Genomic DNA, 25,501 nt, shown 5'->3' on the forward strand with positions numbered 1-25,501 from the left:
AATCATTGGTATTACCTACCTAATAATTGAGTCTTGTAATTAATCACTGACAGCCAGTTAACAAGGTTTATGCTGTGGTATGATAGGCCAAATTGCTGGCATTGTGGTTAGCTAATTAAACCGTCCATCCATCAAATACTGTACCTTGCACACTCTGAGAGAGCAAGGCTTTACCACCAATTGGACTACTTCACAGTTCTCTAATGTCAAATGTGTGAGGTGCGCTTATGGTGACTTTTTCAAATCAGTGATTAATAAAAATAACCCCATATACGGTACAGCCATCACCTTCAAATAGCAGCGTGGGAGAACTGGACTAAAGAGTCATCTATATTAAGCAACTATTGTAACTGTTGCGCAAAACATGCATTTGTTATTTGACAAAGAGTGGTGGGAAGAATACAAAGAAACAGTGTATCATATTTGGAAATAAATATTGACAGATTGTTTTAGTGTGTGCAGGGATGGAGTGGCCATCGGGAATTTGGAAAGTTCCTCAAATGGCCAGGCCATTTTAGGTCAGTTGCGCCCCGATAAATATTAATTAATTATTAAATGGGGAGTGCCCAATAGTAATCGCTGGTCGGCTGCCCTGTGGACAAGATTTGTTGTGGGCGGAAATATAAATTGGACACTACAGAGTTATTTTACAAAGCCACTGTACATATTCCTAAGTTATGACAGCATAAACTCTTTTTCCACAAAGCAAAATTCTTCAAACAGAAAACACAATCCTGCCTCATACTTAATACAAATACTTGTATCCAAACTTAACCGATGACCAAGTCTTGCCATGTTGTTTTAAGTCTTGTGCATATAACTGGTTGTTTAAGCCTTACGCAGGTAACTGGCTTATCTTCCGGCTCCGCCACACTAATCAATGACTACTGAACGCCTTCCACCGCCTATCAGACACCATCAATCTTACAGTCCTTCCTTTGCTGCGGCCGAGGATAAATGTCTGAAGGGCGGAAAGGTTTCTCCTGATTAAAGCCATAAATGCTTTAGGCAAGAGTGGCAAGCAAAGGAGGAAATGGAGTGAGACAATGGAGCAAACAGGGTTCAAAACACCTAATGGAGTGTCCTGCTTGCTGGGCTAATAGACTGCTTCAAATTGAAAGGAACAGCAGGCGCCTAAACAGAGCGCCGTGGAACATTTCCTCCAGTTCATTCAGCCACAAACCAATTGGAAAAGCAAAAGGAGAGGAAAAAGACACGCCTGGGTTGCTATTGTTTGGTGCAGTACTGGTTGCTTTGATTGTTCTGCAATCAATCCTGGCCATTGACTAACATCCGAATAGACAGAAAAGCCAATGGAGCCAAAATGGAGTGAATGCATTTTAAAATGTATTCTGTCTCCATTATCATGCTTCAAGACTAATGGTTGAAGACCCCCTGTGGTCCCTGCCTGGCTGCAGGCGATGATCTCTTGCTGATTTGTATCCCAGCAGCTCGCTTTAATATCCACATGGATATCTGGACATGATAATCAATAATCACAGCATGGAACCAGCCTCCCCACCGGCCGGAGTCTGACAGGTGCGCCTCATAACCAATTAAAAGTGCTTAGCTGCTCGTAAAAAAAACATAAACTATTGGCAGATTGGTTACTGGTGTTAGTGCACCCTGTCACTCATTGGAAAAGGGCAGGAGTACCGACAGGGATTTGGGACCCATGAAATAAAATATTACTTTGGGTCCCACCATTTCATGCAGCAAATTGAAAATAGCCTCCAATTTTCTTGGATTCCTGTCAGTCACGGCCCTTAGAATCGTAATCATTTTTTCTCCCCCTTAGAGCGCCACTGGGAACTTGTACCCAGCAAACATGGAGTTCAGGCTCTTATGGTGATGTAAACATAGAATTGATTGTGTCCTGAAGCAATTGGGGCATAAATAGAGTAGACTACCTGGCTGCTACCAGTAAGGGTGCTGTTAATTCAGTCACAACTAGTTTGCAATCGAAAGAAGAACGGGATGTTAAGCTACATTCAGTCATTCACAATGATTTTCTGCATGAAATGATCTACACTGGTGGGCTTTTAACAATAATGCTGACATTTCAACAAGCTGTTTTATGTTTTGGAGATACAAACCCATATTTTTGCACAAGCTACTATACAGTAGATGCGGTATTTGGATTTTTCCCTCATTAGCTTGTTGTCTCCATGATGTCCCCACAATACAGCATCTCATAGACTCCAAGCTCACTGTGAGCAATAAAGATTTATCCTTTTAAACGGTTTATTCTCCAGCACAGTTGGATTGCACAATTAACTGCACTGAGAATAGATTCAAAGAGATTTACAGCGAACATACATTAGATGAAAATGCTGCGTTTGCATTAGCAGTTATTACTGAGAAAGTTCTTAAGAGTTTTGTGATTACGATGTGTTTATATTTATAAAGAAATTGCTATAAAATACATATTATGCAAGGTGTTTACAACTGGTATCAACTTAGCTGCTTCAGGCAAAGAGCACTTTAGTTGTGTTGGTCAAAGATTGAATGTTGTTTACTGCAATGTCAATAACTGGGAGCAAATCCACGGTGGGGTGAATCAGCACAAGACAATTCCATGCTCCGCTTCACAGACTGCAACAGCATTTATTCATGATTTGATCTTAGTATTGCTTACATAAAACAATCAATAGACCTTGATTAAAATCGGAATAAAACAAAAACAACACATTTTCCCTGTAAATCCAAGTACATGTTGACTGTGAAGCATAACCTCATGGTTGTATAGGAATTAGATGGAACACAGTCAACCCTTGCTTAGATTGTGTCTGCCAGAAAAGCAATAAAAGAAAGGTTGAATTGATTTTATTTGTAATTGATGTTTGCTTAATGCATAAGTAGCGCTACCAAATGTACTGTTGACTGATACGTGCTACATCTACCACATCTGTCTTCTGATTTGTATCCACCACGTCAGGCTGGTTGCCTGTCACTGGTTCATCAGTCTTGATCTATAAATCCCACAGGATCTTGGCCTGGTTGTTCGCAACCACCTTCAGTGGTACACTATGCCTGCTTGTTATGCCACACTATGTACGCCTTCTGCAAGCATTTACACCCTGCTGTGATATGCTGCACTGTCTCTGGGGCTTCTTTGCACAACTTGCACCTGGGGTCCTGTCTAATGTGGTAGACCCCAGCCACTGGCATGTTTTCTTGATGTCAGCCACTTCTTTAATCTGTTGGTGGCACATGCCATGCAGGGGCTTGTCATGCCATAACAGTCCATCTGGCTCCTTCTCCTTACTGGGCTTCTGTAGCCTGAGGCATTTAGCAGGGGTTGTGCCTTGGGGCCATCATCGTGAAGTAATCTTGAAGGTCTGTTGTTTCATCCTTCATAGTGTCCATAATCCTCACTAGTGCACGGCATCCCTCTTTCCACTGCGTACAGGCTCAGGATGCTGGACTTGGGGTGTCTTGATATCAGTGTCTTGTATCTATTTCGGTGGCCAGGGTATTATGCCAACGGGGTATCTGATCTGGATCTTATTTTGCCGTTCTTGGTGGCGTTCAAATCCTGGTCAGGGCAAAGGGTAACTTCCAGGTGCGTCCATACATGTGAGTCCTCAGGTAGGATCCTTCATGCTGTATGCTAATATCTCGGATGAGTGATATAAATAATGATTGAGTCATCCCGGCTTGAACGTTGTACAGCAATTACTAGTACTACACCAACAACAACGCCTACAACTACTACTACTACTACTACCAGTAGTGATAGTGGCAGTAGTAAGAGAAGTAATAGTCGAAGTGATACATTCATTCTTTGATAAGCATTGCCACAGTGTTAGCATGTATTTCAAGGATAAGTTGAAAGGAAAATCTCAAGTGCCACTTTCCAATATTTATGGCCTCGAGCAGATGACCTCACATTTTTTCAAGAAAATAGAAGGCCATATTTGCATTTGCTCCATTGAATTTCATGGCTATTCTCTACTGCAAATAAATCAAAATGCCTCCTTGTGGAGGGAGTGTCCGGGTCTATAAAGCTTATATGGAACTGGGGCCCTATATTTCTATAGGGCTGTTTAACGGGTCATGTGCACTCATTTTAAGTTATTCGGCTCTGAACCTGCATAGGCAGTTTCTTATTCCAAGTGGTTGATGATGAAAAGATTTATTTAGATTTTCTGAGACCAAATAATAAACTCATGTATGCTGTGTTTGTCTACTGGATTCTATCAAAACTGTAATTAGCAAGACGTATAAATGGAGTGGGACTTTAACAAATTTTGCTATCACTTATTTAAAAAAAAAAAAGTCTTTACCAGACTGATCTGCTACATTGACTTTTATGTTGTCAGTGATGGTAATTCTTGGTCTGGGTTGGATTTTGGTGTCAAATGTGGCATCGACAGTATGTTTGTGGCCCCAGTATGGAAGTAGAAAGGCATTATTTAAGTTTTTGAAATAAATAACAAGCTGAAGTTAGCTTCTATTTGGATTTCAACAAATAACTTCATACACCATCTCCAAAGACTTTAGTGCACATTATGAAACCTTTTGGGCGTCTGTTTATTTTTTGTATTTTGTGTACTTCCAATGGGAAAAATTACTGTCAAATATATATATCGTCTCTGGACAGATCATGGTCAATATAAGAGCTACCACTGTAACACTATCTTGATTAGTGCTGTTAATGAGTTCGGGTTGGTAGTCTATTGATTTGCTGACCAAAAATAAACCTTTTTTTTTTTAATTGTTTATATCATTTAATATCATCTGTTGTAACAACCACAACATCTGCCTGGCTTCATCATCACTCCTTTATTTACAAACTCTTTACTGGAGGACAGACAGGATCAGGCTGTTAGAGAAGGAGAAACCACTAGTCTCTCAATATGTGTATATATTTCTTATAAAGAACCTATCCTGGATTGTTTGTGTACAGCATAACAGCATTCTAGTGAGGTGATGTCATGTGTGGCCTGCACACATGCGGCCCATTGAATGTGAATGCAAGTCTCCCCAGAACATCTGTCAAAGATTAGCAGTGAAGTGAAATAGGCAGTTCCTGTTCTTACGTTTTGGAATAATCTGGCAGTCATTTTCCGAGTGAAGGATGAAAAAGCCTGGCAAGTTTATCAGTCAGAAACATAGCAGCAACCCAACTCTGTTAATGCGTGTTCCTTGTGTTTTACAAGCGCCGAGTGACAAAGGGCCAACACAGATGAGGAGCTGGGAGAACTTGATTAGGGGGCTGTTGAACACCCCAGCAAAACATGTTGAGAAAATGTCAAAAACAAGATTGTATACAGACGACAAATTCACTATATACTAACTCCACCGTCGTGACCTTTATTATTACCTCCCATGTCTCTAATCGTGGCAAGACCTTCAGCTTGCACAAGTAAAAACACTAACTGAACAAAAGGTGCATTTCAACTTAATCATGGGAGCCGGCTTGCAGCGACAGAATAAAGAGGACAGACCTTCGGACTAAAAGCACCACAATCAATGAAACATGAAGAAGCCCTCAGGTACAGAAAATTCATCTGTAAGGCTCTTCAGTCACCCTTGATGAAGAGCGGTTCCTAGTCCACATTTCCGTGCCCTTGCAGAGACCTTCAGATGTGACACTTTTACACTGAGTACGACAATCCTCACATAATAATATCTGCTTTACACGGTGCCCTGCATGTTATATGATCTAGAAAAGTGGTTCTTAGCCTTGTTGGAGGAGTGAACCCAACCAGTTTCCTATGCACATTGACCGAACCCTTCATTATTAGAAAATAAAGTAAGTACTTTTTTTTTCTTCAAAATTCAAGATATAGGTATAGGGTTTACTGGTTAACAAAATGAGCATTTCACCTAAAACCTATTAAAAAATCCCATACCGTTCACCTAAACCGAACACTTCCAGCCAGAGTCGTGAGGCTGTCAGGAGACCCGAGGAAGGACTAAAGAAAAGAAAGGAAAGAGAAATCCAGCACCGACCAGACACCACCCACCAGGCCACCAACCAGAGTCCTTCACCAACCCCAGAGACATCTAAATTCCAACAAATCAGGGAGATCTCAAGAGACCAAAGGAGAGACTGAGGAAAGGAAGGAAGGACAGACAAAGCAGAGTGAGATCCACAGACACCAGCCTCCACCGATGACAATGACCCGAGGAAGAAGCAGATTGTGTCTGAGTTTCGATAGATGCTGGTGTGGTGGATCTGGCATGCATGAAAATCTCCACCAAAGAGGGGAGCCGTCGACCCCTGCCAGGATTTCATTGAATCTGACTCTCTTTACCTTGAATTCAGAAAGAATTGTGTTCATGTATTAGCCATCTCTATGCAGCTTAAAGAAGTGTTCCTGGAGTTTTGCTAGATAGCTCGTTGTGCTGGACTAGAATTGCTCAACTTGACATTTCAATTCATGCAGTTAGGATGCTGACTCGCACCACTCAACTCAACTCTACATTTAAAGAGAACTTTAAAACAACCACTGCTGTGTTCTTAAGATGGAACCCAAGGACAACAGATGCAATGAAAACAACAGATGCCCTCGAATTGAACCCTGTGGAACGCCATACGTTCCGTTTCGATGCGAATTCAAATTCAGTCAAAAGCCGACTACAAATTACTTGCTGCACAGATAAGCCAAACCCCTGAGACCACTGGGGTTCAACGAACCGCTGATGTACAAAGAAAGACTGGAAAGAATGTATTTTAACCGATTGGTGCAATATAAGCACAGCTGTTGCCCTGTTTCTCCATCTTTATCTGCATTGCACTACACGCTCCTGGATGAAAACACAGGATATTGATTCTTGGGATGATTTGCATTGTCTGTTCATTGTGTATGTGAGTGTGTGTGTGAGATTTGCCTCTGCATCATCAAGTGCAAATTAATTGTGCCTGCCAATTAAAGTGAGAGTGGAAGCCATTTGAGGGTTTACGCTACTGCAACGTGATATGAAGGTTAATTCCATTTCCATTTAGCTCGCCACCTGACTGACAAATGCCTTAAATATCTTACAGCGTGCGTCTTACGAAGCATATCTGGCAAATTCTACACCTAGTGGCGATTTTTCAAAGCATATTCAGCACATAAGAAGTTCCGCAGTGTCCAACGCTAAATGATCAAAACAGAACCCCTAATGCTTGTTAACTAGATGTCAAAAAGCTGTGGTTTTGTGGAAATGTCAGACGTCAGCGGCCGTGTGTGTGTATGTGTGGGAGTGTGATTCAGGCGCAAACACATCAAGATGTCACTTCATAACCTCTGGCTCAGGAGGCTCCTGTCATCTTCACATTTCTGATATCCTCGGCCTAGCCCTGCAGACACGCTAAATATAGAATGGGGACAAAATTTGCTGTTTGTAGCCACTGCTGTGCTCATCTGCATCCAACACAAGCTGTGTGCCTTGACACCGCCATCTTCCCGAAGAGTCATGCATGCAGACAAGATCTTCCCAGGCCACTAATTCTAACAGGGATGTTCGTAACTATTTGTTTTCAGACCGATACCGAGACAAGTATTCAACTCTTCAACACTTCAATCCCTGAGAAAACAATGTAAATCAAATGAATAAATTCCAAATTCCAATTTTAGGGGTGCACAGATTACAATCTTCTGGCCGATCACCGATCTTCAATCTTTTAAAAAGTCTGACCTGCCGATCCCGATTTTTTTTTTCATAACAAGCAGTATACACATTCAGAGTTCCAATCTTATTTTATTGGAAAACATTGAAAAAAATCTGTGAAATAATATAAACGGGTTGTTTTAACTGCACATTAAGTAGTTCTCTCAAATAAAAATGAAAAACCTATTAGTCATCTAAGCAAAATAGGACAGTGGATTATTTTATTTTTTATAGACCTCTGAGGAGGGAGATGAGATCGGTGGAAAAGATCGGTTTATATTTAAGGGATCGGCCAATCATCGATCCCCCAAAATTAAGGAAATTGGGGCCGATAAATTGGACGACCAATCAATCAATGTGCCGTTATAAAATTTCCAAAACATTGACAGATATTTTTTAAGAAAGACCCAAATACCCCAAAAGAGCCTTTTCCTTAAAACTGCATAAAATTAATTGAACTTTTTTATTGTTCTTGATCATAGCCACAAGAGGGTTGCCGATACTGGTATCGGTTGATGTCACCAGTACCGATACCATAAAATAAGGCCTGGTATAACCCGATTGCAGGCACTGGATCTCCTTAAAAGATCGACACACGCATCTCATTTTTCCCAATTACATTTCTGTCAAGTGTGTTATAGAGTGTTATTATGTCTTGGAAAGTCGTTCCCTCATTCCCAATCAGTCGCTGGAGGACAGATGGCAACTCCATTGTCGGTCCGCTTTACCTGCGCGAGTCAAGCCCTGCAGCGGGTGGAGTTACTTGATTTGACCTTGTTTCGCATTTTGTATGTGCCAAAATACAAGAGGGAGTTATAGAGCCTGCTGAGGCAATTAATTGCAATGATTATCTATAATGGCACCAGTGGAAATTACATCGGCAACAGATATTAAATAAAGGAAATTTTGCTACTCGCAAGGATGTAGCCAAATAGAAAAGGAAAGAACCCTGATTAATGAAAATTGATTCTGTTAAACTTCATCTCCTTGCATGGCCTCTTAGTTGAGCTTTAAATGCATTCATGCTGATACTATTACAGGCGGGGGAAAAAAAATCACAGCAAAGCATATGTAGTTCGATATATCACTTCAGTCAGGAAAAAATATGTTTTTGCTGACATGCTTGAATGTGAGACACATAAAGTAAGATGGAACTTTACTGTACTTTTGGGCTCATAAAATCCCCAAGGAGTAGAATTGTCACACTGAAAAAAAGAAGAAAAAATAGGAGAAAAAAAGTTGTCTAATATGACTATATGGGGGTGTGTTACGAAAATCCGTCCATCCGAACCACTTATTCCTCACAAGGGTCGTGGGTGTTAAGAAAATAATTATAAAATAAAAAATATATACACGTGGTATGATCCCAAACACTCATCAGTTTAGTTTATGTTCAGAATATTACAACTTTATTGTGGTAAAAATGATTTCTTAATTTTGGTCAATTATTCTCATAAAATTAAGTAAACGTCATTCTTAAGATTTCATTCTTGTAATATTTTTGACTTTTTGTAAAATTACTACTTTAATAAATGATGTGTTGCCACATTAATGTTATTATTAAATATGATGACTTTCTTTTCATTAAATTCCAAACAATTTTTTTAAGCTGTAACTTTCTTTCTTGTAGAATTCTGTCAACATTTTCATACATTTGTAAATTTACTTAACTTTATTTAATATTACTATCACATTATTATGACTTTAAACCAGTTATAATATCATTTTAAAACTGAATTCTCTCATGTAATTCAATGTTACAGTTGTAGTAATGTGGGGATTTGCACTACCATCAGTGAAGCCCTATTTTTTTTTCAAAAAGGGAGATGAAGCCGCAATATATTTCTATAAAAAAAGAGTGTGCCATCAGGTGTTATCATGTTCTCATCAGTAGGTCACTATGATCACCGTTAAGTTGAGCTACAATCCCCTAATAGCCAAACATAACAGGCCTGATGAGGTCAACCAAGAAAATGTGCTTGTATGCAAAGTGTACAAGCAGAGTCAGCTCCTGCCGTTAAAGTGCAGTCCCGGCGACCATCTCCACTGGACACGCTTGGGAGCATGCGAAAGCCTCAGCACGTCACCACATGTACAGTTCTATTGCCTTCAATTACAGCTTCTCTTTATCTCCTCATCTCTCATAAGTAATTGCAACCAAACCCACATTGCGTCCATTGTGAGTAACTGAGCATAATGCATGTACAGTATAAACATAGCTAATTTACAGCAACAATCAAAAATAAACAAAGCATTCACTGTACAACTAAACTAAAGGTATGAAATTTTAAACACAAAGCCTGCGGTCTATTGATTCCTCTCCAAACTGCAAGTGTCCCACACTCCAGCAAGACTTTTGGAGTCCGACCAGAAAAAATAAGCCTGCAGAACTTCGGTGGTCTAACAGAAAACACACAGGGGATTACAAACTTTTGCACGAACAAAGAAACCCTGTCTTGTTCATACACCGGTGTTGCATAGTTTTAGGTTTAAATCACGGCAATTCCCAAATTGGGACTTTCTTCTCATTTGACTGCAGGTGATGAAACAGAAATGGGAGGAGGTATGAGACATCTTACTGGAAGTCAGTTTTTACACTGTCTCACTGGGCTACATTAACTCCCAGCCAGAAGAGTCATAGTGGAATTAAAGAGTCCTTAATTGAGTTCAGAGCCTGCTGGATACTCTTCTTCTTAGTGTATTACTACAATGAGTAGTAGTGTTCATGTACAGTGGAAGAGCAGTGTTGTTGTTGTTTTTTTTAATGTAGCCATATTGCATTGAGAAAGAACAAAGAGACTGGAATTAGTTTGTGATCAGTATAATTAAGAATATACCTAACCAGGAAAACTGTCATAAAACTGACCATACCTCAATATATATATTTTTTTTCTTGTCTGGGAAAACGGGGTTCAAACTACATAAAATGGCACAAATGGGCAAACCAAATTATCATTTTTAGCCAGTAAAAAGACACTGTCATTATATCAAAAATGAATTTACAAGGGAGGGGTCAAGCTAACTTTTTCGGGGGCTCCACTAATTGTGTGTTTCCATCACTCAAATACTGTATATTTGTACTCTTACTACGGAAATAGAAGGCACACGGCACAAGAAACATAATTATTTATATTTTCAGTGACATCATTTGTCTGGTGCCAGATGTGTTGTCAAGGACTCGCTTATTATACAAAGAGAAATAATTGAACAAAATCACGACATGCACGAGGAGAATATTCCGTTTCGCCTTTGTCTCATTAAATAGTAAATAAAAGAACAAGGTGAAGCGACTTACCCAGAAACAAATAGCGAAATGTTGCAGACATCGCGGCTGGAAATCCCACATACAAGAAAAGGAGGTGGAAACAATGCGCTGAGGACGCCGTCACATTCACACGCGAATGGCGAATTAGACGAGAGCGAATGTCGGCAAAAGAGCACAAAAATGTTGACACGGGGACATCATGTGTCTCCGCCAGCCTTCGATGTCATCATTCTCATGCACGCGCACACACACTTGGCCCCCGATCAAAGTTGTTCCCTCTCCCGCAATCGGAAAAGCTGCGTGGTGGTTGTGGCGTGGGACGTGTCGTATGCGAGGTCTGCTCGGTCTCCTCCTCACACGAGGCTCTCCTCCTTTGGCTCCTCCGCTGCACAAAATACCAGCGAGGAGGAGGAGGAGGAGGAGGGCGAAAAGGTGCATGATGATGCTGAAGGATGCATGGAGACCTCTAGAGTCTGAACTTCTCTACGACGCATCCTGCACAACTGGATATCATGTTGGCTGTTTTGAGGGTTGTTGAATTATTAGAGTGGCTTGTAATGTAAACTTATTAAGTGATGGGACCGGCTTTATTTAGAAAAATATCATTAAACAATATGTAGATTATTTCACCTGATTGTGGTAGTAGCAGGGGTGAAAGGGGTTAGAATTTCTTGCCGGAACTGCCTGACTGACTGATTTATTTATTTATTTTAAGGTTGGGCTTGGGGTTCAGTTTAATTGCTCCTCAAACCACCGACATGCAAAAATAAAATCCTTCACAACAGGTCTTACACATGCATTAGGCTACTGTAATATGATTGTAACAAGGCATACATAAGAAACTGATTTTCATTTAAAAAAAAATATATAATAATTCAATGATGTGAAAAATATCAGTTAACAGTAAACACCACTAACCCCAATCTCCATCTCCTAATAATATTTTCCCTCACATCTAAATGCAAAACCTCCATTTGAATTACGTTACAACGTAAATGAAGAACATAAGAGGCACATTAAAATGGAAGATTATGTAAACATGGACTTTTTAATAATAATAATTATAATAAGGATTTAAATAAGTAACATAATTTAATAAACATAAGTCAAAATGACTCTTACACATGTTAATAAAATAAAATTTGAAGATAAAGTAAACATTGACTTGTTTTAAATGATAAGGAAATAAATAAGTAGGCTGACATAAATAACAAATAAGTCAAAATGCGCACATTGACATGGAAGATCTTCTGAACCTCCCCATCAAAGCAAAAATAAAATAAAATAAATAAATAAATAATAAAAAACACACACATTCACACACATTCATTCAAATCCTTTTTGTGTAAGTGGTAAAAAAAAATTGGTCAATTTTCCGTTGCATTTTCTTTTTCTATCGCATTAGTTCAACAAGTTGTTCTCGTTTGTTTGTTTTTTTCCCAGAAACAAAACACCTTGTGCATTCGAACCAAGCAGAGCTCAGCAACTATCCATGCTGAAATAATATAAACGGGTTGTTTTAACTGCACATTAAGTAGTTCTCTCAAATAAAAATGAAAAACCTATTAGTCATCTAAGCAAAAAAGGACAGTGGCTGATTTTTTTTTTTTTAGACCTCTGAGGAGGGAGATGAGATCGGTGGAAAAGATCGGTTTAAACAAAACACCTTGTGCATTCGAACCAATCAGAGCTCAGCAACTATCCATGCTGATCACGTGTCATTCTGTTAGTCAATTGAGTGTGGTGGTTTGCTGTGCACACACGCATGCAGACGTCGACAAAGACAAGATCGCAGATGGGCCACATAAATGCTGGAGGACCAACACTCTTCCTAACTAGATGTTTAACAAAAATGCCATTTTAAATACGTACAATTGCATGCTCTTAATAGATTTCATTTTGCATCATACATACTTCAAAGTATGTATAAAATATCTACTTTCCTAACTCAACAACAAAGAGTTTGAAGCAAACAATACTTTTTTCCCCCAGTGCATGGCTCCCTTACACGAAAATTAGCATTCAAGGACTGCACAAAACTGCTGAACAACAAACCAACTTTAAGTGCAAGAACTCATTATGTGCATTTATCTCATTCACATTTGTAATATTGTTTTAGGTAGCCCATGTTTGTCCTGCTATCATTCCCCCAAAAATATTCGGTCTACTCACATTGTACTACAGAGCGCAGTTTTTTTTACCTTATTTGAAGTTATGTCTTCATTTGTTAACTGTGGCTGTTGCTTTAAGATCCCGCACGTACACGCACGCGCAACATGAACAAGCCGGACACAGATGCTGCAGTTACGCTTTGGGCTAGAGGTGGCAGACATGAGTAAAAAAGTGACAAACTGCACAAAGATCCTTTAAGTAGATGCATATAATATACTTTTGTGTAGGGTGTTTGGGCGTCCGGGGTTTATATAAATTCATGAAAATGTGCGGTTGGCATCGCGTGACTAATAGGAAAGTACACTGGGTAACTGCGACCGGTACCACAATTTCAAGGCCGTGGCAAGTGTACTCTTTTTTTGGGGAAATGGAAATATGGTCACCCTACTTTAGTGGGTCATGTGAAATGATGTGATAGGCAGGATCTATGTTAAGCAAACAGCAAACAATAACCTTCACTTTTAATTGGCACTGTGAGGAAGCTATCATTTAAAAAAAAAAAAAAGTTTTTTATTGTAGGTGTTGGTAGTGGTGGAAAATTAAACTTCCTGAGAGCAAATATGTGAAAAAAAATTATTACGTGTCATACCAAGATAAGTGGCGGTATTGATTGATGCCATCCGTGAAGTCTTACTAATGAGTGAATTTAGCTAAATGAGCATCGACCCTAGCTCGATTACGGTTCATCAAAAAAACAAAACATAAATGTTCCCTTATTATTCATAATCATAATTATTTTGATCGAAATTTTGCTAAATGAGTGAATGTAAATTGCCGTTATGTACCGTATAAATGTTTTTCCATCTAATTCTGTTACTTGTTTTGAAAGAGTGTAATAGCATGGGATTCAACCTCAGTTTTACTCCACTTGTATTTTTAAATTGTTAAATCCCAACAGAAGCAATCTCAAGGTACTTACAGAATGGATCAAGAGTAGTAACCACATTAAAGAGACCCAACAGATCTCCCGCATGAGCAGCCAATTTGGTAACAGAGGCAGTTCTTTAAAAGAACAATAATAATTCAACATGGGAAAGCCATTTCTCTCGACTAGCCTCGTCGTTGTTGTTTGTTGTGAAAGAGACAGCCCTTATGCTAAGCTCATGATGACAAATTGATACATGATCAAACAATAACATGTGGGGGATGTAAAAGATTTTCTCTGTGACATTGACGCCATATTATGGCTAGAGATCAGAAAATGCACTTACAAATGTGATTGTTATATTACCATCCTTACATGATAGTCACCCGGTAACTTTTTTTCAACCATCCATTATCTGCCGCTTATTCGGGCCCTTTTTTTTTTTTTAATTTGTTGTATAAAATGGTTGAGGCACTCAGTTACTGTATAAGTATACATGTACCTACATGAGATACAGTCTAAGGCAAGATAACATTTATCAGTCCCACAATGGGGACATTTGTAATAAATAATTTATATAATATATATAATAATATTGTAGTATAGGCCTATGTATCAAATACGTAGATATACTGTATGTAAAATATTTCCGTACAGCATAATAAATGTGAGGATACTCACATGGCTGCTTGGCTTTTTTGTGCATCATAAATTGCCTCTTTATATATTCATTTATTTATTTACTTGTTTAGTCATTTAAATCAGAGAAGATTAACCAAAAAAACGTTGCATGTTCTAATTTCAAACGGCTCCATATATTCTCCAGGGCTATTTATAGTTTACAAGCTAAGATGACGCATGCTTGTGATCAAAGGCATTTTAATATATCTGTTTGAAACCAGGTTGTATTTTTATGTTTATTTAAAAAAAAAAATTGTCTCATTTTGGGATGATCAATCCTCCCATTTACAAAAAAATTACACATTTTATCTGCTTCGTCCTCTCACCAACTCGTTTAATGATTTCAAAAAGAGAAAAAAAGGGGTCAATGGAAATAATCTAATCTAGGTAGAGAAATGTTCTCTACTCTCAGAACTTGAAAGAATTTAATCCCCCTCTACAGTTTCCCAACAATCGACAGAAATAACAAAAGGCTCCTCACTCCCCGGTGGCCTCTCTTCTGCTTCTCTCTCTCTTTCTCTCCCTCCTCAAGTGGCCTGCTCTGACCAGCCTTCCTCCATTCCCTTCCGTTCCAATAACTAGATAGCTTGAAACAACGTCTTGTGTGCGCTCGCTCACAAAGCACACAAAGCAACGTGCGCACAGACATCACTTGATGGGAGACAGAGCGACAAATACGCAACATAATTCAAGGTGTCGTAGCAAGAGGAAGATAAGATGCAGCAAAGTGGTGTCTTCGGTCCTGCATACCACTGACAACACACTCCTCTGTGTAACCCCCCCTCCTCTTACCCCCCGCCTTCTCTTTGGTTGATTTTTCTGTGGATTTCTGTGGATTTAAAAAGGTCACAGCAAAAAACCTGTATCAAAGTGTAGTAAAGCAACAGAACTACTTCAGAACTGATGTCAAAAGATGATGGATGACCCATTTTAAAAGACGTTTGTCCTGCAATTGTAACTGTTATGAAGGTTCCAATCAAAAACAAAAGCAAACACCTAAATGAAAATTGTTTTTTGCAATGTTTCCCTTAAAGCAGCAGACTCATAGTAAAGTACGGCAAATCTCCAAATGTGTACTTTAAAAAGTTATACAGTTTAGCAACAAAGCCAATGTGAAGGGAGAAATATGCCTCAAAATTCTGACAAATAATATAAGGTTTAATTTTCAACATGCATTGTTAGTGACATTGTACGGAAGCGTATCGCATTCACTTGAAAAAAAAAAACGTCCTGTTTTTCTGACTAATTTTTTGGGGGGAGCGTTGTTTTTTTGAATATTTTTTCCCCCTGTTTTTTGAATATTTTTTTTGGTTTGTTTTTTTAAAAAAAAAAATCCTCTGTTTTTCTGAATATTTTTTTTTCTGTTTTTCTGAATAATTTTTTGGACCCCCCAAAAAAATTCAGTAAAACTGAAAAAAATATTCTGAAAAACAGAAAGAAAAAAAATACTCAAAAAAACAAAGCAACCCCAAAAAATTAGTCAGAAAAACAGGAGGTTTTTTTTTCCAAGTGAATGCAATACGCTTCCGTAACATTGTGAAAAAATACTAATTTTATTTTTCAATAACAAAGGGTTCGTGAATGCGCATAGGAAACTGATGATGTTCAGTACCTTCAACAAGGTTAAGAGCCACTGCGTTAGATCATGACTGCTCTTTTAAAAGATGACCTCACTTGAGTGAAAATGGACGGCAGGTGGACATGGAACATGACACCAGCTCATTGTCGATTGTAGCTTATTGTAGTTGAGCCGCATATATCACTTGCAGTCCAGTTGGTGCCATGAGAGGCAACCTGTCTATGTTTGGTGGCTTGGCCTTAGTGTATGATATAGCACCCCAATGCAGATGGCATCACAGATGGCTGATATTTATACCACAGGGCTTTGAAAAGTCACTAGTGTGAAAACTGCTCTTTCTCCCAGCACAACACGCTCGGACTGCTTATTGCATTCTGCAGTGGAAATGAAAATCCATTCATGAGACACTCAAGGATAACGTTTTAGTTACAATAGTTTACCTAATGACTTTTTCGGTTTTTAGGTGAGTTCTGACTGACCACCTACTTGTGGTAATTTGTCTATGATATTGGGGGACACATGGTTCCATCCGTGTATATGCGCAACTTGTTTCTGCATTCAAAAAAACGTGCAAGAGAATGGCAAAGGGGAACTTTAAATGCTCTTCAATGTGTATATATTTTAACATAAGAAGTCATAACAATACAACCGAAGTTGACAATAGCCTAGGTTTAGGCGTTGTTCGTGGAATCATTGAGCTGGTTGAAGAGAAAATGCTATTGGCAAATTAAGTTCCATGGTTACTTTCAAGTGTTGAGCTGATATTTAAACCCTTTGCTGTCAAGTTCTTGGGAAAAAAATCCCAAATCCAAAATGGCTTACAGTTTAGCTAAGAGCGTTCCTGCTTTTTGTTGTTTCAATGGATTTGCAATTGGGTTCACAGCAACAAAAGGGCCGGCACTTCATCCAGTGTTTTTGTGGTGCAGAGTAGCAGTATCTGCCTCATGATGACATCATGTGGATGTGTTAGCGCTTTGCTGATCCGCCCTACAAACACACACACATAGCACATTAGGATATCTGGCCTCGGCCACCTCCCTGCACCGGCCTCAGGGAACGAGAAATGGATAGTTAAAAGGATTCTTGAGTAACAACATGGATGTGGAAGAACATTGTTTTGTTTCGGCCGTCCCTATTTTTAGGCACCAGTGTGATGCGTCACCGTTAGTGTTTCGTGGCTCACAGATCCTTCATAATTTGATGAGGGAGAGGGCGGGCCCCACAAGAGATTTATGGCGAGCATCTAGATGCAACATTGACCACTTGGCTTATAGATTCAAATTGGATGTTTGTTTATGGGGTAGTAAGGCAGCTTCCCTCGCTCGTAGCACCAAGCCCTACTAAAAAAAACATTCACACTGTCATTGAGCCAAACAAAGAAATTAACTTCTGGTCACTGTTCTTTTTTCGTTTTTTGTTTCTCTTTAAAAATGACAGATTGATGCACAGCCACACACCACAAAGATCTTAGATGTTTTTATTAACTCATTCACTGCCATTGACGGCTATAGACATCAAAAATTCATTTTAACATTTCTATTAGTTTAACATTTTTCCCACTTTTGTTAACAAGGGTATGAAAATGAAAACCTAGATTTTTTTTAATTGTATTAGAACAGATATAAAATTTGTGATTAATCGTGAGTTAACTAGTGAAGTCATGTGATTAATTACGATTAAAAATGGTAATCACCTGACGCCCCTAATTTTTAATAATTGATTATTTAAAAAAAAAAGATTATTAAAAATGGGGGAAAAAATATTGCAATTATTTTATTTTATTTTTTTAAAGAAAAAAATATTAAAAATGCAGGTGATTAAAAAAATTGTATCTTAATTAATCGCATGACTCCACTAGTTAACTCATGATTAATCACAAATTTTATATCTGTTCTAAATGAACAAAAAAAAATCTAAATTGTCAACAAAAGTGGAAAAAAAATGTTAAACTAAAAGAAATAGTTCAAATGAATTTATGACGTCTATAGTCGTCAATGGCAGTGAATGAGTTAAGCACAGACTGTTACATTGTAATGGAAATGAATTGTTTGAGAATGTAGATAACCTAATTGTGTCTCTCTGGGCATCTTCCCATTGATTTTACTGCATATGTAGTCTACAGTATATTGTATAGGTAAAGTACCGTAATTAAGGGCGGTCAAAAACCTTCACGCTCCTGGTACAGTCTCTCAGGACCTGAAGTGGGACACCAACATCAACTCCATCCTTAAAAACGCCCAACAGACCATGTACTTCCTGTGGCTTCTGCGGCAGCACGGCCTGCCACAGGAGCTAACTGAGACAGTTCTACACAGCAGTCATTGCATCAGTCCTGTGTTCCTTCATCACAGTGTGGTTTGATGCTGCCACAAAAAAAGGAAGAAAAAAATCAAACTCCATCAGACAGTTAGGTCTACCGAAAAATATCATTAGTGCCCCCCTACTCACTCTTGAGAACTTGTATGCCGCAAGAAAAAAGACAACGGCAGACAAATCCTCTTGGACCCTCCACATCCGGGTCACTACCTCTTCCACCTCCTTCCCTCAGGTAAAAATATGAACACTAAAACCAGCAGAGATTCTTCCCTCTTTCCATCAATTCCTTAAACAGTTGACTAAAAATTCCATGGTGACACCTTGCAACCGTTTGCCAATTTTGCACTTCTCTTTGTGACAGTTTTACTACATTGATTATTGTAGCTTTGGCTCACTGCAAATTTATATAACTGTCATCGATCAATATTCCACAGTACAGTCCTTGAGGCGGCCGTGGCTTAGGGTGTAGAGACGGTCGTTCAGTAACCAAAAGGTCGGCTGTTTGATCCCCGCTCTCCCCAAGTCATGTGTTGTTGTGTCCTTGGGCAAGGCACTTTACACACATTGTCTCTAGTGCTACTCTCACTGGTGTATAAAAGGTGCGAATGTTCAGTGGCGGTCGGAGGGGCCATAGGCGCACACTGGCAGCCACGCTTCTGTCAGCCTGCCCCAGGGCAGCTGTGGCTACTTAAGTAGCTTTCCGCCACCACAGTGTGAATGTTTGAGTGCATAAATAATGTATCCATTGTAAAACGTTTTTGAGTGTCTCTTCTTTCATCAGGAAAAAAAAAGTATATTTCTATCCGTTTCCGTTTTGCAGAAATTAGCATTAGAATATAGCTAAGTTGCATCATTAATCACAAATCTGTTTGGAACTGTGGGTAAATGAGCTTTTTTTCAACGTGGTCACTGGTTGATCTATTTTGCTCTACTGCCACCTGCTGACCGTTTTTGTAATAAATACAATAGAAAAGCGCTTTATAAATCTGATGCATTATTATTATTATTATTTATTATTAATCCTAGAAACTTTAATGTGCTCGAGGAATTAATAATCATTGCTCATTAAAATTTGTATAACAATTACTGCACTACTGGTCACTTTATCTCTGCATCGTTTGCACAGCTGTCATTGGTTAGTACTACAGCACTAACGGTACCCTTAGACTATGTAAAGACACTTCGTGCTTATGTGTCACATCTTTCTTTACATATGTGGCAAAATAAAGATTAATTCATTTTGCGGTTGTTTTAACCAGAGTGCATTTCTGGCATGAAGGTGTATGAATGACAAACTATGTGGATGAAAATTGTATTGTACTCTTTACAAACGTTCCATGGAAGAAATTATCACAATGTAATAATGCTGTAAACGTTGCTTTTTAAATGACTCGTTGACAACATTGCATATCAAATTGAAAAAAAATGAAAAAAAATGATCATTTTTGCTGTTCCTGAAAAAGAAAAGGGGCTTTTGCCCGTTTTAGACAACTTCCTGTCATGTCCTGTTTCACATGATCCAGTGAGCGCAGCACTCGTCTTCTTGTACTGCAAAGCCCAGCAAGTTCAAAAGTGGATGTTCCCCTTCAATTTATTTATGAGTGTTTCGTTGGGAACATGAGGTAGGGGGAAGATAAGACTTTAGAAATGTTTTATCGTGCTCTAATTAGAGACGAGACCCGACTGAATTGAATTCAGGAAACCAACAGTGCATAGTTCCCGTGTACATCCGTGTGTGTCTGGGGCGAGTTGGCAAATGATGAGCTGAGAGGGGATGATTGAGCAGTTCAGCAAGTAAATGAATTTATCAACCCAAGTGAGAGTAAATGGTTGAGTAAACCAAACACACCTGGATGCGACATATGACTGATCGTTGTTTATCTTAAATTGCATGACTGTCTTTGGGAAAGGTGATAATGTTAAATTGTGACCTAGCCCGATCGAGGATAAACAGATCAATCATGTTGGAATGCAATTTCCACCACCTTGCATGCTGCATTAGAATGCATTGCCTCAATACCAGCAGGAGTTGGAAAATGCTGTATGCTACTGAATCTGTAGCTTTGGTAAAAATAAATAAATTTAAAAAGTCAAATGGATTTTTAATGAAATGTGAGTGAGTGGTCAAAATGAAGACATCCAAGTACTGAAATCTAACAGGGCTGATACCATCCATCCAACCATCAATTTATGGATTCTTTTCAGGGTCACAGATGAGCTGGAGTTGATAATAGAGTGTACAGAGAGAGTGTAGTTCAGAAAACATCTACATATCCTGGTTTAAGCCAGATACTTACTACTCATACCACAACTGTATTGTATATCACTTGAAAGCAGCAAATTTGAGTAACATGAATTCACATGTTACGGAATGTTTGGTGTTCCACAGGGTTCAATTGTGGAGCCTCGGCTGTTTTCATTGTATCTGCTGCCCCTCGGTTAAATCTTAAGAAAGCACAGGTGGTTGTTTTAAAGTGCTCTATAAATATAGAGTTGAGTTTAGTTGAGTTGAGTAGCAATTTTAATCCAGCACAGATAGCTTTCTAGCGAAACTAAAGGAGCTGTAGAAAACTTCCTTGAGCTCCATAGAGATGGGGAATAGAAGAACACAACGCTTTCTCATTTAAAAGTGAAGAGAGACAGATTCCATGAAAAGGCTGCTCTCCCTGCTCATTTTGTTCACCAAAAATCAGATTGTATTTTTCAATGAACAAGGGCTTGGAAACTGGTGGGGTTCAGTGCCTCCAACATGGTTAGGAAGTGATGCACTGATAAGGCTAGGAGAAGTGCTTTATGCACATTTAATCGATCTATGGCACCTATGCGTAGATAGTCGGCCATATTTGTTTGCTAACTAAGTAAGAAATTGCCCATAAATCGCCTTTCTAATGTCATGCACATTCTTCGCTGGGTGATTCTTTGGTCAGGTTTACCTCAGAAATACACTTGATGGCAACTGTGACTGCCTAGCCTTAAACACCTTTTTTGAATTTTGCCATTCAACGTTAGTTAAAGTACCCCTGATTGACACACACCTAGGTGCGGCAAAATTCTTTCTCTGCATTTGACCCATCCCCTGAGGAAGTGGTGAGCAGCAGCAGGGGCCGCTGTAATCGTTTGGTGATCTAACATCCCAATTCCAACCCTTAATGTTGAGTGTCAAGCAGGTTTTTGGTATGACCCGGCTGGGGACTGAAACCACGACCTCCCAGTCTCAGAGCGGACACTCTAACGCTAGTCCACTGAGCTGCCTTTAGCAAAATGTTAAAACAAAAAACAGAAATAAGTTAAAATGGTAAAATTATTTATCAATTGCTAATTATAATATAATTCATTATTAGCTATTGCAGATTGTAGTGCACCTTAAGTTAATCCTGAAGTTTGACCCAAAAGCCATAATTTTTGTGAGAAGTGTTTGTAAACTGTCATATTGAAAATGGGTCACTTAAAAAGAAAATAAATCAGAATTGATGCCTGTAGTGTTAATCCTAGCTACCGATTTTTCACAGCAAAAGGTGCTGATTGGTATGCCCGACAAGTTAGAAGCTTGTCAAGATGGATCTGTGTGATTATTCTCATGGCTCCAGCTACTTAGCAGGGTAAGGGGATTTTACGCAACCACTCAGAACCAAGAAAAATAGATGATTTGTCTTTGATTTAAAACGTAAATTGAAGGCCTCCTATGTTATTGATTGCTTTGCCTCTTCAGGTTTATCAGCAAGGGGTGGGGAGCTTGTGACCCCTGCTTGTTAGGAAAACAAAGACAAGTCGATTAGCACAGAAGACAGGCTGGACAAGAGGGTAAGTTTCTCAGGGTAATTGGTTTTAGGGTTCATTCCATCTAATATTTCTAGTACTACTCTTTACTTGATACTCTTTTTGAATTATCAACAGATTGCGTACCATTTCTCAACTAGCAATGGATCAAGGTGAGAACATCATTCAACATACTTTTGTAATAAAATTAAATAATGTTATGTAAAGAATATTCCTGTTCTGAAAAAAAACACATCATAGAACATTCTGTGATTGTTTTACTTTTGTCATTAACAAAATATTGAATTTCAATTTTGAAGTTGTTCTGTAAATAGTTTTCAAATAAACAATAAATGTAGCAACTAATCAATCCATGTCAAATTCAGATTTAAAATAATATACCGATTTAAGCCCTCACCCGTTTCTGGTTAAACAACGCCCACTTCTGGTTTATGCCCCGCCCACTTAGATAGGTGACTTTTAAAGGACAATCTCTGTTTGAGGGAATATAGCAGTAATTCTTGGATAAAAACTGACAGTAGAGCCTGCACTCGAATATTACATAGAGTACATTCAATTAATAACACATACTGTAGCCCAGAATTTTGTTCCAAAATGATACTGTATTAACGGTTGGCTTTTGTCCTTCAACAAAGCTGTTTCATTTGTCTGCTAAAGACTGAAGGATGCTTCCCACTCCCCTAAGGACCTCTCAGGCAGCAGAGCTTGCAAGGTCAAATATGTCATTACATGTATTATTCTCACCAAGCATATCACTTTATTTCAATTTATAGGCATGAAATGATCTATTATGGAAGAGGCCTAATGTCTTACATAGACAATTACGCACTTGTGACAGGAAAAAAAGCAGTTATATCACAACACTCTCAAAGACAATGATGAAAAATCATTACCACATGTTTATCTATATCTCAATTTCTCTATACTATAATATAATACTGCAGGAACATGGAATGTGTTAATAGGGTTTTAACAGGTATTTTCATGAACAAATCCTTTTCAAAAAAGAAATGGGGGAAACAGTATTGGTCACAGCTTTTTCTACACTCAAAGCTGGGGACTATAGTAAAGCCCAGCCAATTTTCCAGACCGACTATGTGCTGAGGCGTGACCGATGCAGCCGCCAGTGAAGCATGATCATTTCTTTGACAAGTCCTAGCAAGAAAGAATGACAAGAAATGAAAAATTCAACACAAAGGAAGGTGGGCCCTATTGGGTATTATGGATCATGTGACACACATCTATCTGGCTGTGTAAGGGTGTTTCATTTTTTCTTTTTTTTCTTTTTTGAATCAAGATCACAGGAAGTTACCCTGATGAAATGTCAGTGATGCAGAAATGCCTCAGTGTCTTCGTGCAGTGGCCGTATTATTTAATGAAGAAAATGACATTAGGCATAATACTGAAGATTGCCAGGAGCTTTAAATTAAAACTTGAACACAGAGATAATAATATAACACCCATTCATTTTTCATACCATTTATTATGTTCAGGGGATGGAGCACACCTGCACAGTCACAGGAAGAAAGCCGGACCACACCCTGTGACTGCCACTGTACATGAGCCACACTACACAACCAACGACTTTCACATATACTGTACAATTTAGTTGTGTAATGTCATTCAAACTGTAGGAAGCTTAAACATATTTTCTTGGTGGAAGGTTTTTACAAAGCTCAGAGTGCTTTAGAGCAGTGATTCAAAAATGACTGTGACAGGGGAACATTATGTGCTGTGAGAAATCATCAAGTATACCGCTGGAAATTATCCAATTTCACTTCGTCACTTCACTGTCACTTTTGTGACGTGAGTCACGTGGCACATTTCACACCTGAGAGAGAAATTGAGAGGCAAACACCTACTACTTTTCTCGTCATTGCCTACATTTTCACATTTTAAATGTACTTTTGTTTTTCCTTTTTTGACACTCGAAGTGAAGAAGCGCAAATTTTGAGGCAAAGCTGCGAGCTTTGGCCGCATCACCTCTCAGACACCAGCTAAGCTTTTCAGCTGTTTGGCTTTCCCATTTCCTTTGCATCCAAAGCATATTATAAAATACACCCCATAGCATGGTTGTGCTTGGCCAATTAGCCCATTTAGAATTAGCCCTAAGCAGCTTGCTAATCACGGCAGCCCCGTATCTAGTCGCAATCCACCTCGGTCTACTGGACGATGCCACACTTTAGTCATAGGCGACTCCATCACAGCTGAGTGAGGCGTTTCTATGGAGGATTCTGCATTGACCAACTGGGCATGAGACACTGAGGTTAGTACGAACCAACATTGTACAGCACCATAATATACGTTACATGTAAATGTTGCCAACTTGGCCTGGCCAACCTGAACAAATTCAAAGTCAAACTTCCCAAAGATTCTTATTTTATTTTTTCACCAACTTGGTTTTTGAGTTTTTCCTTGCCTAGTTGACAGTTTAGACCAAAGGATGGTGCCGATCATTGACAATTGTGGGCCTGTAAAGCCCATTGATGCTCTTGTGACTAAATAAAGTTGACTTGACTTCTCATCTATCTATTCTCTATTCCGCATATCCTTATTAGGGTCTCGGTTTTACTGCATCCTATCACCTGACTTTGGGAAAGAGGCGGGATACCACGCGCCCTGAACTGGATGACAGCCAATCACAATCCAATTTCACCTAATTGATCAAAATAAATAAATAAATACATTGAGATGAGGTCATCATCATTTCAGTATGTATACTATTTGTGACATGTTTTGTTTGGTGATGTGCCTTGAGATTTTTCTAATGTAAAATCTGTGCCACTCACTGTCCAATAAAGATGGAGGGGGAAAAAAAGACCAAAACCATAGAAAAAAAGATGACATCATATGACACCAGTCAAATAAATGTTGAAAGTCAACATGTTCAAATAAGTTCATACACACTCTACTTCTAACAACATTAGCCACACATTGAACAAAGAACAACCCAAACCTAAGCCCTCGATCTTTTCATAAACAGTCGATTGTCTATCAAAACATAAACATACAGTACATAAGCCATCAGCTCTGACATATGCAAATGAACGTATTTATTTTTTTAGGCAGGTTATGCACTTCTGGAGCAAAGGCAAGTTCAACCTAAAATGTTGTATTGGACAAGTTGGTGAGGTCAAAGTGGGAAGTGTGGCATTAAGGCTACAAAGCATTCTCATGACGCTCACAGTAGAATAAAAATGAAAAATGGAACGCAAAGGCACAAGGTGAAGACATGAATCAT

General features: G+C 38.8%; 1 protein-coding gene across 1 annotated transcript in view; it reads right to left on the reverse strand.

The window, feature by feature from the left end:
- Positions 1-11,248, reverse strand: part of clmpb (CXADR like membrane protein b) — an 84,720-nt gene extending 73,472 nt beyond the window's left edge. The window contains exon 1 of the mRNA XM_077566759.1: positions 10,901-11,248. Coding sequence (XP_077422885.1) covers positions 10,901-10,931 — 31 coding nt within the window. The 5' untranslated portion in view covers positions 10,932-11,248. The remainder of the gene's footprint in view (positions 1-10,900) is intronic.
- Between the last annotated feature and the right edge of the window lie 14,253 nt (positions 11,249-25,501).

The sequence above is a fragment of the Vanacampus margaritifer genome, chromosome 5 (assembly GCF_051991255.1).
Source record: "Vanacampus margaritifer isolate UIUO_Vmar chromosome 5, RoL_Vmar_1.0, whole genome shotgun sequence".
Classification (NCBI taxonomy): Eukaryota; Metazoa; Chordata; class Actinopteri; order Syngnathiformes; family Syngnathidae; genus Vanacampus; species Vanacampus margaritifer.